At 42.9% G+C, this 14,643-nt stretch overlaps 1 protein-coding gene across 1 annotated transcript in view; it reads right to left on the bottom strand.

The window, feature by feature from the left end:
• Window positions 1-11,623, bottom strand: part of camk1da (calcium/calmodulin-dependent protein kinase 1Da) — a 79,060-nt gene extending 67,437 nt beyond the window's left edge. Inside the window, exon 1 of the mRNA XM_038738528.1 lies at window positions 11,313-11,623. Within this exon, the coding sequence (XP_038594456.1) occupies window positions 11,313-11,410 (98 nt within the window). The 5' untranslated portion in view covers window positions 11,411-11,623. The remainder of the gene's footprint in view (window positions 1-11,312) is intronic.
• Between the last annotated feature and the right edge of the window lie 3,020 nt (window positions 11,624-14,643).

Raw genomic sequence — 14,643 nt, 5'->3', positions numbered from 1 at the left:
TTCACATTATCACAGCCATTTCAGCCAACGGAACACCCAGGAATGATGCACCTACATCTCACCCACACAAACAAACATGTACCTTCAAGCCTGTTCACTAACTACTCTAAATCTTATCTACCAGGGAACCCACACATACATCACAGTCAACAAAATCCAACTGTTAAGATTCCTGGAAATATACTTTTAATGACATTATGGTGCTCGTCAACCCACATTTTTGAATTCACTACATCACTGCACTGGGTCGAATATCTCTCTTTTTGCAAAGTTTCCTCGTCTTGCTCTGAAAATCAATCACAGCCGCTCTCGCTGCCATTTCAACAGGAGACGAGCAGAAAGAAAGGAAGGCTCATATCTCCGTGTTTCTGCAGGACAAAGCCTTACAGAGAGAGAGAGAGACTGGCTGATTGATGATTCATTCTGGTTTCTGAACAGCGCCCCACATACTCTCTCAACTGGGCAGACGTTTCTCAGGCAAGCCTACCACTGCGGCGGCTTTCCATTAAGTCATTATTACTATGATCAAAATCGTTATTGGTCGTTGCTGGTTATCAGCTTCTACTCTCCATTTACATGATGAATGACAAGGTTTTATTTGGAGGGAAATCAAAAAGCACAAAATAGGAAGAGGAGTGCTGTTCTTTCAGAGCAAAAGCTTTCCAAGTTTCTGGTGACGGCAGATGGTTGAACGAAAGGAAGGCTGACAAAAAAAAAAATCAAAAATCATTTCCAACATATTTATCCTTTAGCGGTGGAACAGGACACCCATAGGGACCCCCGAGGCCACCCCCTCAAGCTTATATGTGCTTCTATTCCCCACAATCAATGCTTTTCATTACAATTCCTCGTTCCCACTCTTTATCTCTTCTTCTCCTTTCTCCTCCTCCTCCTCTGCTCTAGTATTTTGTTACATTTTTTACTGCCACTGTCAGAAGCAGCAAAGCCTCTAGGGAAAATATGCTAAGCTGCTTTCTGACTTGCCTTTCTCTTCAGGTGGAGACTGTACAGTCAGCTGGTATCACAGCCATCTGTGTTTTACTGTTAACTGTTTAACTTTAATATAAATAAATATCTAGCTTTTTTTCTGTCTGCTTTGTTTCAGTGATTTATTGGCTATCCTGTTCACTTCAGCTTGTTTATGAGCTTCTCTGAGCACTTAGTGTGGTAGGAATAGGACTAAGAGGTTACTGTATCTGAGTGTGTTCATCCTTCATGCGCTTGTGCTGTGATGAAATTAAAAGGAATTATGGGAAATCTGAGAACGAATTATGCTTGGACCCCAAACCCAGATATCACACCGCTAATCACAGTAATGGCTTTACTGGTTTTGACTGAGGGTGTTTGGCTGCTCTGTACAAGTGCTGGCTATGAATGCTATGAGTGGTTCTAACAGAATATACAGTTAACGTATAGACGCCTGAGGGGAAACTAAGAGCAACAGCACTGCAGTCTGAAAGCATTTCCCTGAGGGTATCCACAGAAGATCTTTAATCTTGAGTCATCCAGGAGGGACGATCTGCTCTGTTTCAGCGGCATTCTACCTTTTCAAATCTGACCACTGGCTCAGCAGGCTGCTAAACTTTCCAGGTGTATTTAGATTGTCTTTTGTCTTTTAGGTGGAAAGCCATTCTGCCGTGACAATATTTTAACTAATGTTAAGAACAGCTGCACATACTTGGATCGGGATGTGGGTGGCCAGGTTGTGAGGAGGCGGTTTGGCTTTGAAAAGACGGATGTTGCTCCAAAGACGTCAATCTGCAAACTATATGAAAATCGGTTGCCGTTAAAGACCACAAACTAACCAGTATGAAAAGCTTCAGGAGTCTGCTGTCCACGACAGACCTGAACGAGCCAAGGTACTAGCACAAAAACACACACTGGTTCAAAAACCGCTGATGATGACAGAATCAAAGCCACTAAGACAACAGCTACGACAGAGCTCATGGCTAATATAGCGATAGATGATGACAAAACATCAGAAACTTGGATCTGTGTATGATGATTATTCATGATAAAGTTTGAGGGGCATGTAAATTAAGGGAGTTTCCTGGGAGAAACAACAAAAACGGGAGGGCACCCGTTGAAATTCCTTTGAAATATGGCAGGAACCCAGAAAAAAATGGGAGTTGGGGGTTTCTTTCTCAAAGGCAACTTCTAAGAAACTATTCATGTTTTCAAAACATTTTCTCAGTAAGCTTCTTTCAAGTAAACGCCAATTTATACATCTGCATCAAATTTACACTGTAGCCTACGCCTAGCATCTCCTCTGACACCTACTCTCATTTCTGCATTTTAGTATTTTCACTAAAAGTAACTGCTGTTCGACAGCGATCAGCTCCAACTCCAACATGATCCGCTCGGTTTCAGTCACCATTGTTTGTAGTGGCCTACACCACAAACAGTGGCTAAACTCAAAACAGCGGCAAAGAAACTCAATACAGGGGAACAATGAAACCCCAGCGTTTTGGCGGGGTAATTGAAGAGCGACATAAACGCCAACACACAAGTATAAATGCTCATGACGCTGTAGACTCGGCGTAAACTCCACACAGAAGTATAAATGTGCCTTACCTGGCTCCTTCATGAACACATAATTGCCTACCAAAGTTGAAACTGTTTCACATAAAATATTTCTGTATGTGCCGTGTCTGTGCTCTTTTAAAGGTTTAACTGCACATGAGCATTTAACTCTCAATAAATACCACCAAAGGATGTTGCTTGTTTAGCCATGAAAAGTTTTCAGGGGCTTTCATTGATTTTTTTGCTACTTGTGTTAGCAAACTGTTTGCTATTTATATATCCAGTAGACACGGAGCACCATCAGAGTTTATTTGGAGTCACGGAAACAAGGCCAATGAGAACAATGGGATTGAATAAAACATCAAAAAGGTGTGGGCTAGAAAACCAAAACAATGAGCGGAAAGACACTAATACTCTCCATAGAGCTACAACAATGATGGGGATGATTCTCTGTGGGTTTGTCATTACAAGTGACACCAGTCAGATTATACAAAGTAATTTTTAAAATTGATAATAATAAAATATTTATTGGTGCAGCTTTAAGTTTTCACTCCAAAATAAACTTTGCAACAAATGTTTATACAGACACATAAATCCCACTTGTTTCTTGTCTGATTCAAACATGTCAGATGACCAAAGCACATATTCGTGCTCAGTGTAGCCTTCTCTCTGCTGAGCAGAGCTATAACAAATGTATTTAGGCACAGATTACCACATAATGTATTCTGCTGAATTCTAATGATGTTTTGAGAGGCCACTAGCCTGCAGGAAGACCATTAGCAAAACTGCTCATGTCGCCGCAACTCTTCTGACCCCAGCACCCTGTCGTCACTGATCACCGAAATATGGTCACCCCCCCAACTGTTAACTTCATCATACGAGCAACATTTGTCTGCCAGCAGGCTGTGGCCCTGATTTCCCCCTCCAACAGCAGATGTTGTTGTCGAGACCTTTTAGGATTGTACAACAGGCCTGAAACCAAATCCTCCACTCAGGAGCATTACCAGCAAGTGTCCCCTTTCCTCAGGTGCCTGCATTGTTCCTTTAGCCCATCTGTGTCAGCAGACCATGCAGAGTCATGTCTTTCGGAGATGTACGTGCACTCGTTGATAACTTCTCCATCTATCAGGCTTCCATGAAGTAGTTGTCATTTTAATAGATTGGATACATAATAAATGTGGTTCCCACACAAAGCTGACAAAGAAGGAGTCACAGTGAGATATCAGGGCAAACTGCCCTAAACAAATATTGCAAATGTGAAGTGTTTGTGATGCGTAATGCCAAGCTTCACAAATATTTGACTTTATCATTTACTGCAAACGCTGCTGCAATAAAATGAAGGGAAAGGGTTAAAATATAAATTTGGAACATGTGGCTGTGTTTACATACATGAACAGCGAGTAGAGAAAGTCATGTGTGTCACAGCAGCACAGAGAGAACAGGCTTTCAGCACAGGGCCATTATAAGCTGGATGGGGTCGCTGAGAGGCTTAAAATAGCGCGCTGATCCGATAATGGACTAAAGTTTATGATCATTAATACTCTGGACACACGTGTCAATCTGTGCATAGATATGGATGGTACCTCTCCTCCTCCACACACACACACACACACACACACACACACACAAAATGCATTTAGTAATAAGGAAAGTCCCGATAGTTGGCAACTACAAGTGTTTTATTTTCTGCATGTACAAAAATAGAGGGAATTTTCCCCTTTGCTGTTTCTAAATGCCCTGCTCATTGTGTGTAGGTGGGGGGTGGTGGGGGGGGGGGTGGGGGGGGACATGACTGTAGCTCAGATTTAGTAGCACTGACATGCCAAACTGAGATCAGCATATTCAGTTTTGTTGGTGTTAAATCATCACCTGTTATCATGTGATCCAAGTTTCATATGCATTTCCATGAAAACTGAGCAAACTCGGTCCACCGATGAAGACTGCGAAATAAGACTGAACGCTCTGGGGAAAAGCTAGTAGGTAGACCTTGGGTTAAGATTTTTTGGTCAAAAAAGCAGATATGTAATAAACTGCAATCCTTCCTTTATATCAACGTCACAAACAGCATCAGCTTATTAGCTATAACAGAAACCACCAGAAACATCTGTAAATGCACAGTACAGGGTTTCCCACAGAATTACTGTGTAACAGTGGCAGTACACGCAGGGGGGAGTGCATGCTGTCAATACTGACTAGCAGCTACAGTGGGTACGGAAAGTATTCAGACCCCTTTAAATTTTTCACTCTTTGTTTCATTGCAGCCATTTTCCAAAAATCAAAAAAGTTCATTTTATTTCTCAGTAATGTACACTCAGCACCCCATCTTGACAGAAAAAACAGAAATGTAGAAATTTTTGCAAATTTATTAAAAAAGAAAAACTGAAATATCACATGGTCATAAGTATTCAGACCCTTTGCCGTGACACTCATATTTAACTCAGGTGCTGTCTATTTCTTCTGATCATCCTTGAGATGGTTCTACACCTTCATTTGAGTCCAGCTGTGTTTGATTATACTGATTGGACTTGATTAGGAAAGCCACACACCTGTCTATATAAGACCTTACAGCTCACAGTGCATGTCAGAGCAAATGAGAATCATGAGGTCAAAGGAACTGCCTGAAGAGCTCAGAGACAGAATTGTGGCAAGGCACAGATCTGGCCAAGGTTACAAAAAAATTTCTGCTGCACTTAAGGTTCCTAAGAGCACAGTGGCCTCCATAATCCTCAAATGGAAGACGTTTGGGACGACCAGAACCCTTCCTAGAGCTGGCCGTCCGGCCAAACTGAGCTATCGGGGGAGAAGAGCCTTGGTGAGAGAGGTAAAGAACCCAAAGGTCACTGTGGCTGAGCTCCAGAGATGCAGTCGGGAGATGGGAGAAAGTTGTAGTAAGTCAACCATCACTGCAGCAATCCACCAGTCGGGGCTTTATGGCAGAGTGGCCCGACGGAAGCCTCTCCTCAGTGCAAGACACATGAAAGCCCGCATGGAGTTTGCTAAAAAAACACCTGAAGGACTCCAAGATGGTGATAAATAAGATCCTCTGGTCTGATGAGACCAAGATAGAACTTTTTGGCCTTAATTCTAAGCGGTATGTGTGGAGAAAACCAGGCACTGCTCATCACCTGTCCAATACAGTCTCAACAGTGAAGCACGGTGGTGGCAGCATCATGCTGTGGGGGTGTTTTTCAGCTGCAGGGACAGGACGACTGGTTGCAATCGAGGGAAAGATGAATGCGGCCAAGTACAGGGATATCCTGGACGAAAACCTTTTCCAGAGTGCTCTGGACCTCAGACTGGGCCGAAGGTTTACCTTCCAACAAGACAATGACCCTAAGCACACCGCTAAAATAACGAAGGAGTGGCTTCACAACAACTCCGTGGCTGTTCTTGAATGGCCCAGCCAGAGCCCTGACTTAAACCCAATTGAGCATCTCTGGAGAGACCTGAAAATGGCTGTCCACCAACGTTTACCATCCAACCTGACAGAACTGGAGAGGATCTGCAAGGAGGAATGGCAGAGGATACCCAAATCCAGATGTGAAAAACTTGTTGCATCTTTCCCAAAACGACTCATGGCTGTATTAGATCAAAAGGGTGCTTCTACTAAATACTGAGCAAAGGGTCTGAATACTTATGACCATGTGATATTTCAGTTTTTCTTTTTTAATAAATTTGCAAAAATTTCTACATTTCTGTTTTTTTCCGTCAAGATGGGGTGCTGAGTGTACATTACTGAGAAATAAAATGAACTTTTTTGATTTTTGGAAAATGGCTGCAATGAAACAAAGAGTGAAAAATTTAAAGGGGTCTGAATACTTTCCGTACCCACTGTATGTACAGCAAGCTAACCTCGACAACTCAGCTGTATTCTAACATTAACACAGCTATCCTTATTAGCTATGCTCCTTACATGCTTGCTTATAACTATTGCGGCGTGGTGTGGCGTTGTGTCACAAATAAATCAGTGAATGGGAAACACTGCAGCGTGGTGCAGATTCTAGAGACAGTTTTTATGTCATCTCTGTCACTAATTGTTGATCATCCCTTCAATCGTCGATAGCGGATCCAATTGCAAATCGGGACAAGCCTGTTGCAAAGTCATTAACACAAACATAACACGTTTTATTTGACAACGTTAATAGCAGTGTGAGTACATTTATTGACAGCTGCCATAACAAAGTCAACAACAACAGCCAAACAAAGAATAGCAACTTAAGTATCATGAAAGTAAACGTCAAAACTACGCTGACCAGTCTTGGATTATGAGCAGTTGTCCCGAAACCTGAATCCTGAATCCTCTCCTGTCCGTCCCCAAACATTTGACTAAACCCAAGTTTTGATTATAGCTAGAGGTTATAGCTAGAGATGAACAAATCCAATTCAGATATCTGATATTACGTGATATGATAGTCCGTCTGTGACACGATATCGGATGTCTGTCTGATGATTGTATTTTTTAGTAGTTTTCTTGTGGGTTTTCTGTTTTTCTAACATTTTGCTATTTTGCTAGCTAATGTAGCATTTCATCTTACAAAGGGATGCAATGCTTTAGTTAATCTTTATGTTGAATAGTTCACCATCTCTTCCTCACAGTGAGAAATACAGCTTATTAATTATTAATAATATTACTTTTCCCAGTAACTAAGTAGTGTAACTAATTACCTTTCTAAAACAGTAATATTATTACTAGTTACTAAGGCAAGTAATGCTGCGTTACTCGTTACTAAACGCACCATCCTTGATGTGAATCCACGACTGTGAGACAGCTCAGCTGGACCGGACTTTGTTGTTGATGTCCGCTGAAAGCCAAAACTAAAGGAAGAATGTAGAACAAGGGAGAGAGGCGTTCTTTCCACAGCTGTAAGAAGCTACTGCCATTATTATGTCAAGAGGCTTGAGGTCCCTAGTGAGATTAGTTACATGGAAGTGTTTTAAAGAAGGTTCTCATGAAATTCCCATTACACAGTCTAAGATGCAAAGAACATTGTTGTCTGGTGTAAGCTTTCAACCGGAAACATTTCTACATCTGATTTATTGAAGCATCAGCTGAAGCAACACAGCAACGTGAAACTTACAGGAAGAAACTTGGCAGCTGCTGTCACTGATGCTGGACTTGTCAGGAGAGAGTGGCATTTACATAACATTTTGTAACAACTGAATACTTCTCTTATAAACAGGCTACATGTGCAGTAAAACGGCTGTTTAAAAGTCGGGATTTACGTGATTTATTTATTTTTTCAGCCGGTGGTGTAAAGAAACAGGCCTAGGCTATATGCTTTGTAAAAACCACAGTCCTTGCTGCTGTTGAATATGATATTAGTTAAAAAGTCGGGAGAGACGCTTTGTTTGTTTCTCTCTCTCTCTCCCCCTCCCTCTCTCTCGTGAACACCGCTGCACAAAGTTTACTGGAGGCCACGCCCACCTCCAACTCCCCTGTCATCAACAACAGCAACCAATATGACTATATGCCTGTTGACATACATCTGCAGTGTCAACAATGCCAACAAACATCATTGCGGATGGCATCTCCTACGCCATCAACAACAGGGGCAACAACTGCTTCAGTCCAGCAACATGGTCATAAGCAGCAACAACAAACATCAATGAACAACAACAACAACAATCCCAGTTTACCAGGCTGAGAGAAGCACTCAACAGAAGAAGAAACTGGCAGAAAAAGAGAAGAGGATGGAACAGATGGATAGACAGAGGAGAAGCTCGTCGACATACTGTGAGCATTCAAAATTCACTCCAGTGTGGTAAAGTGTGTGTTTGTAAATGTGCACACGCAGGCACAAGCTTAGAAACACACGTATGCTTGTGCCTCTAACAGCACTACACATCCAGGCACACGCACAAACTGTTAAAAACGGCTAACAGTCCACTGATGAAGTTGTTTGTGTCACATAGCAAACAATCCTCTTTTGTTCTATTTATAAGACACTATTTATAACGGGGCTAAAACAATAGCAACTTTCAAATCTGCATTATGACACTGCACTGTGCAAAAAAGGCATCCCAAAAAAATAAATAAATAAGCTTGTTTGAGTTTTACACAGGGATACATAGGGGGATGTGTGACAGGTCTGCAGACATAAATTATGATATAGGAAGACATAAAGGGGGGCTGGGTTCTGCAGTCCCAGAAACAGCGGAGAGAACAGTGCCAGCAGCAGGGAAGTAGAGCATCAATTAAGGGCAGCGTGCCCTAGATGGCACAGTGACATTCCCACAATGCAACATCGTCACGGCCACCACTTTACTTTCTGTCCCTACTTGCACACACACTAGCACGCACACTTTCTGAGGAGCTAAGACCTTTCTGTGTGTCCATTTAGCCCCTAACCTCCGGCCTTGACCCAGCATCTAAATCATGAATCCCAACTTTGGCAAACACTGTGTCACACCTGTCCTGTTTTCTCTTGAGCCTCCTCTCTTCGTCTTTTTTTGTCCGTCTCCTGCACTTGCTCTTACTGGGATCTCTCCTGCTGAGAGCTGTGGCCTACCTGAGACTCACACAAGCTCACACAAAGAACACACTACTGTTGGTATTGAATTATTGAACAGGGAGCAACAGGGACACACACAGAATACACACCAGGGGAGGGTAATAAGACACAGAGGAGAGCCTCATGTACATGCTGGCAAACACACACACACAGTAGATCCAGTATCAGGGGATGGAGGAAGGGTATTTTCACCCAGAACAGATGGGGTGTTTAAGTGCACACGCACGTGCACACAAACGCACACACAAGTATGCAAGGGTGACCCAGTGTGAGGAGACAAAATATGATGGGTCAGAACTGTGACATCAAATCTTGTCAGCACAGATGCAGCTCTGAAACGCTGATGCAGAAACATTCAGCACTGCAGCACCACGCACACTAGGTTTAAGCTTCAGTTTCCCCACGTGTGCTGCTGCACTTGAACACAATGCTCCTGCTGCTGAAACTGAATTGTTCACCCTGCAAACATTTAAATTTGTATTTCTGTTAGTTTCACTGTTATTGCTCACAATGTGTCTCTGGCTGATCATCCAATCAACTGGCACATTTCGGACAACTCATTTTGGATTGGTTCCAGACTGCTGCTTTCATCCCTACTCTGTTCGCCTTATCACGCTGATAAAAAGTCTCATCTGTTTCCCGACTGAGTCATCGCCACCGTCTCTCCTCTTCCTCTTCTTCCTCCTCACCCTCATCCTGCTTTTCCATGCTAATCGCAACTCACCTTCCCATCTTGCACATCCCTACACTGCCCCCGTCCCTTTTTCTGCTGATGCATCAGGTTCAAAGATCTGTCAGCAGCTCTGGTTAATGTGTGGCTACAACATGGCCGACTCGGATCATTGAGTCCTGTACCAGTCTGCTTCCTAAACGTGTGTCTGCGTGTGTGTTTCACATATCTGGTCCAAATTTACGGTGTTTCTGAGAAACATCCCCCAGACCTCAACCTCCATCCTAATTCCGTCATTACACAACATGACTGAACTTCCTTCTACTCAGAGGAAGTTTTCCTAATCCCCGCGCAGTTAATCCCAATCTGCGTCGCCCCGCGTGTCTCCCCCTCCGGGCTGCCGTCCAAACAGACGTAGCTCATTCCCCCCGAGCAGGAAAAACATAGCAGGCGGACAGACGCTTACAGGGTGTCGATCTGTATTCTGCTGCTGTTTGAATGAGAAGGAGAGGGAAGAGGAAGGACTGGAAAAGGAGCAAGAAGAGGAAGAGAACTGAGGACGAGAAGACATTTCCTAACATGGAGCCGGAGAGTAAAAACCTCCTTTATGACGCCACGTGAAAGAGAAAAGTCTGATTCCAACGAGAAAAAGATTGTGAGGGTGACAGCGATACTGTTGCTGCTGCAGAGAGACCAAAATTCCTGCAGTCTGTTAAAGCCAGCAAGAAAATCCCCTCCTGGAATATTACAGAATGTGCCAAAAGCAAACAAACACTGAAGCACTGTAAGCTCACTTTTAGGAACCACACTATTCCTAAATCATTGTCCCTATAAACACCACATCCAGTAGAACAGATTTAAATCAAGGAACATAACAGGAATATTAGTCAGGGCATGAGAGATGCAATGCTCAGAGGTCAACTATGAAACTGCCATAAATCCATGATGGCATACTGCACACACTAACAAACATTATGAATACTGCTGCATGGAGTTTGTAGGCAAAGTGAATACATTTGGATTAGAAATGTAGGAATTTGTGTTAGGAATATTTATATATGTAATATATATTTAGGAATGTGGCTACTATACCAAGTAAAGAACTCAATAGGAGTTATTTTCGAAACATTACAAACATGCTACACCTGCTGTAATGACACCATAAAGCAGTGATTCCCAACCAGGACTACCAGGGAAACTTTCAAAGATTGTGGAATAGCTCAACTCATTTGGAAACAGAACAAAATAAATAAATAAAAGGAAAAGGAAAAAAAATAAATTACTATTAAACTAAATAAACATCAGTATGTTGGGTAAGCTGTTAACATCTTAACAGAATGTGTTTTGCGACTGGGACTGTGTGAAAACTAGGATGGTTGACACAATTCGCTGAAAGTAAAGGACACACAGGCGAAGTAGATACATAGATGAACGGTTGATATAGCGTAACTGACGTGTTTACAGTTCAAACAGTTAGCTAAAAGTAATGTTTCAAACTTTCAGTCCCTATGGTAATGTCATTGTTAGACTGTCAGCCTGTTATTGCCAGGTCACATGTTAACTGTGGACACTGAAGCCCAGCGGGACTGTCACACAGATGTACTCACGTGCCGAGGACTTCTTTGAAATCAAAAATCTTCTTAATATCGTCGACTTGTTTTTTCCACGCCTCTCCTCTGCCGGCTTCTCCGTTCTCCCGAGCCATGGCGCTGCTTTACCGGCCCGATACCGACCGACACTGGGAAGAGGGATGTGAATAAGAAAAAAAAAAAAACAAAATAAAAACGACAGGAATATTTCAGATAGAGGGACGACGCGGAGCTGAGTGTGCGAGGTTCTGAGAGTCCTGGCGGTCTGTGCTCCGCTGCTGCAGGACCATGTGAGTCCTCCTGCAGGTTACCGCGTCCCTGTTGCCTCCCTCCTATACCTCTTCTCTCTCTGTGTCTCTGTCTCTCTCTCTCTCTCTCCTCCCCCTCCTCGCCTCCGGCAGTCTGGACAGCAGCTGTCAAATTAGCGAGCAGATGACAGCACTTCTCGTCGGTGCTTTTTAAAATAAAAGCCTGTTGATTAACTTGCCGTAGCAGCGAGCATGGAGACGTTAGCCTGTATTATTTGTTATGTTTGTTTAGAGAAATTTTAGATCATTTTTCAACTTGAAGAAAACTGCCGACAGAACAACAGAAACAGTCAGATCAAAGTAAGAAACTTAAGAGTAGCCTAGGCTCAACTGTCGGGAGTGATTTTAATAAGATTTATATATAATAAAAAAGAACAAACTAACCCCCCCCCCCACACACACACACAAAACTAAAACATACACAAATGTATTCAGAAATGTAAACGAGATCAGATTTAGGGGATTTTCCTACTGGTAGTGTTACAGGAAGTTTAATTGGGTTGCGGTCTAATAGTGGTTTCAGTATTTAAAGAAATTTCTGTTATTTCAATAGTCAAATTCAACTGATACCTCACTTTCACCTAAATGACCTCTATAAGCAATTACGCTTCTCCTAAACTATTGTTCTGTTAACTATTTAGTGTAACGATTTCACAGTTCACAGCTTCACAGCTATCTTTACTTTCAATTATTTTTAAAACAATTCGCAATTTCTGCTGTGCTTTTATCTTGAAGGAAATATCCTCCAATTTCCTGTATCACGCTGGTTACTTCTGTCCAGCTTGACTACGGACCTCCTGCCACCTGCAATTGTCTAAACGCCGTTAATTGCTGAACTGGCAGCACGTATTCGGGGTTTCCTCTCATCTGCGAGCACTGTGATGCGTTAAAAATCATCGTTTTCTCCTGTAAACTCCCTTAACTGTACTATATAACTACCCTAAAACCGAGCCTTATTGTGGCAGTGCATGTTATGGCAAAAAAGTGATGCTGCTTATGCATCCTGTCCGACATGGAAAGAGGTTAGTGTGTGTGTGTCTGGCCAGGACGTGGCAGCAGTAAATTCGCAATGCGCCAACTTGCTGACAACAGCCGCCATATGCCCCCATCGCCATTTGGGATCCCCAAAGGCGTCGGTGTGGCACAGCACAGCCGGCCAGGGATCAGCCCCGGCCTGCAGCTGCACGTTCACCAGGGTTTAACCGGGCCACATAACCTGGATTACGAAGTTTCAGCTTGCAGGAGCACTGATCCCCCCGGACTCCGACAGCTGCAGGCGCTGAGGTCAGCTCAGGCCGTGTCACTGCTCACAACACACCCACTCACACACACGCTGGTCCAGACCTGTTACTTGTGTGTATGCAATACTGTAGGGAGACACAGACAGAGTGGGGGAGGACAATGTGTTGCAGCCTTAGCTGCTCATGAGTATTCCGGCTGCAAACTACTGCAGCTCTTCCTCAGCAGCAACCAAGGAAAACTCCTCTCCTTGCTCCCCCTCCCTCCTCACCTCCTCATCCTTTGCTCTGAGTCAGCAAATCTGACCTCCCCCCTGATGAAAGATGATTACCCAGCTGCAAAGGAAGGAGGAGGAGGAGAGGAGGACACCAGAGAGATGGTTGAAAAGAGGATGAAGGTCAAGGAAGACGAAGGTACAGACTCCCTGTTTGCAGCTTAAGCACTGCCATATTTTAGCGTGCACACAGAAATAATCTCTTTGGCTACGGAATAAGTGGAGCCTAAGAACCAATGGACAGGATTTTTTTGTTTTGCTGTATGGTGAGAAAATTATATCTATTTCTCTTTACACCAAAAGTGTCATCACTTGAAGCCATCCATATGAACTGTATCATTAGCTTCTTCCAGATTGCTTAGAGCACAAGGGACATTTATCAGGTGTAGGCTATTACTCTGGACTGACAGCTGCTATAACTGAGCAAATGTAACTGACAAAAGGTTTTGTAGCAGTCTGTAGATTATATTTATCAGCAGATACTAGTTCATGAAAAACTGTGTCATGATGCACTACATTATGTCAACACATGTCCTCTAATGACTCTGTTATACCATAAATACTCGGGATATTGTTACTTTGACAGATCAGATTGGTACCTACACATCTACAGTGAACGGAGAGCTCATTAGCCCATCAAGATGCAGCTCAGGTCACAGCCCCACACCATAGGTCTTATACTTTTTTTTTTTTTCAGAAGACATTTTGACATGTCAGTGAGAAAAGCTCTGTTGTAAATAGTAAAATAGATGACAGCTGAAGTCCCGGTGTTGTGCATGCTAGCTCCCTGTCACTGCTTATTGGGACGCTTGAATAGTCCGGACTATGGAGTCACTGTTATAAGTAACACCTGTGCTTTGCTCTCAATGACAAGTCAAAAGGTGTCCTGCAAAAAAGGCTGACTAAAGAACTTCCAACGTTTCCCAGAAGAATAAACTAATTTGTAGGGTTAAACCGCAACAACAGGTGCAGAAGAAGCAATATTTCTACTCTTAATTTACCTGACGGAGAGGCTTCTTTGTGGCGCTCTTCGACAAATAAAGGTCTGGTCAATCGGCCATTTCTGATTTCTCTATTATCTTCATCAGGCTTTTAGCTTCAGAGACAGTAGTTCTTTGGCTCCACCTACAGATTTTACTCCGTAACCCTATAAAAATCACTTCTACCTCTTATTTTGATGAGGAAAAGGGACTGAAAAAAGATTTTACTCATGAATATTTGTTATCTGGGCCCTATCATCCAGCCCTATTAATGCAGCATAAGTAAGCAAGTTCTTTAAGCCTGCATTAACTGACTGGCCATTTAACGCAACAAGCTGAAACCCAAACACTGATATATTATGCTGTTATACAGGTGAATGCAGCCTAAAAAACAATGCTAATCAGGGGGGTGAGACTAAACCTGTCGAAAAAACCTGGCTGGAAAACCCAAATAATGAGCTGAAAGACGAGGTGAAGGAAAGTGCAGTCGGGTGATAGCCTAATTCTCTGAGGCTTTGTTACAATGAGTGCCCCCTTATATATACACA

Source organism: Micropterus salmoides, unplaced genomic scaffold (genome assembly GCF_014851395.1).
Source record: "Micropterus salmoides isolate LMB-PRFRI ecotype aquatic unplaced genomic scaffold, ASM1485139v1 Ms_hic_scaffold_23, whole genome shotgun sequence".
Taxonomy (NCBI): domain Eukaryota; kingdom Metazoa; phylum Chordata; class Actinopteri; order Centrarchiformes; family Centrarchidae; genus Micropterus; species Micropterus salmoides.
The sequence above is the reverse complement of the archived record's forward strand: the minus strand, read 5'-3'. Positions and strand labels throughout refer to the sequence as shown.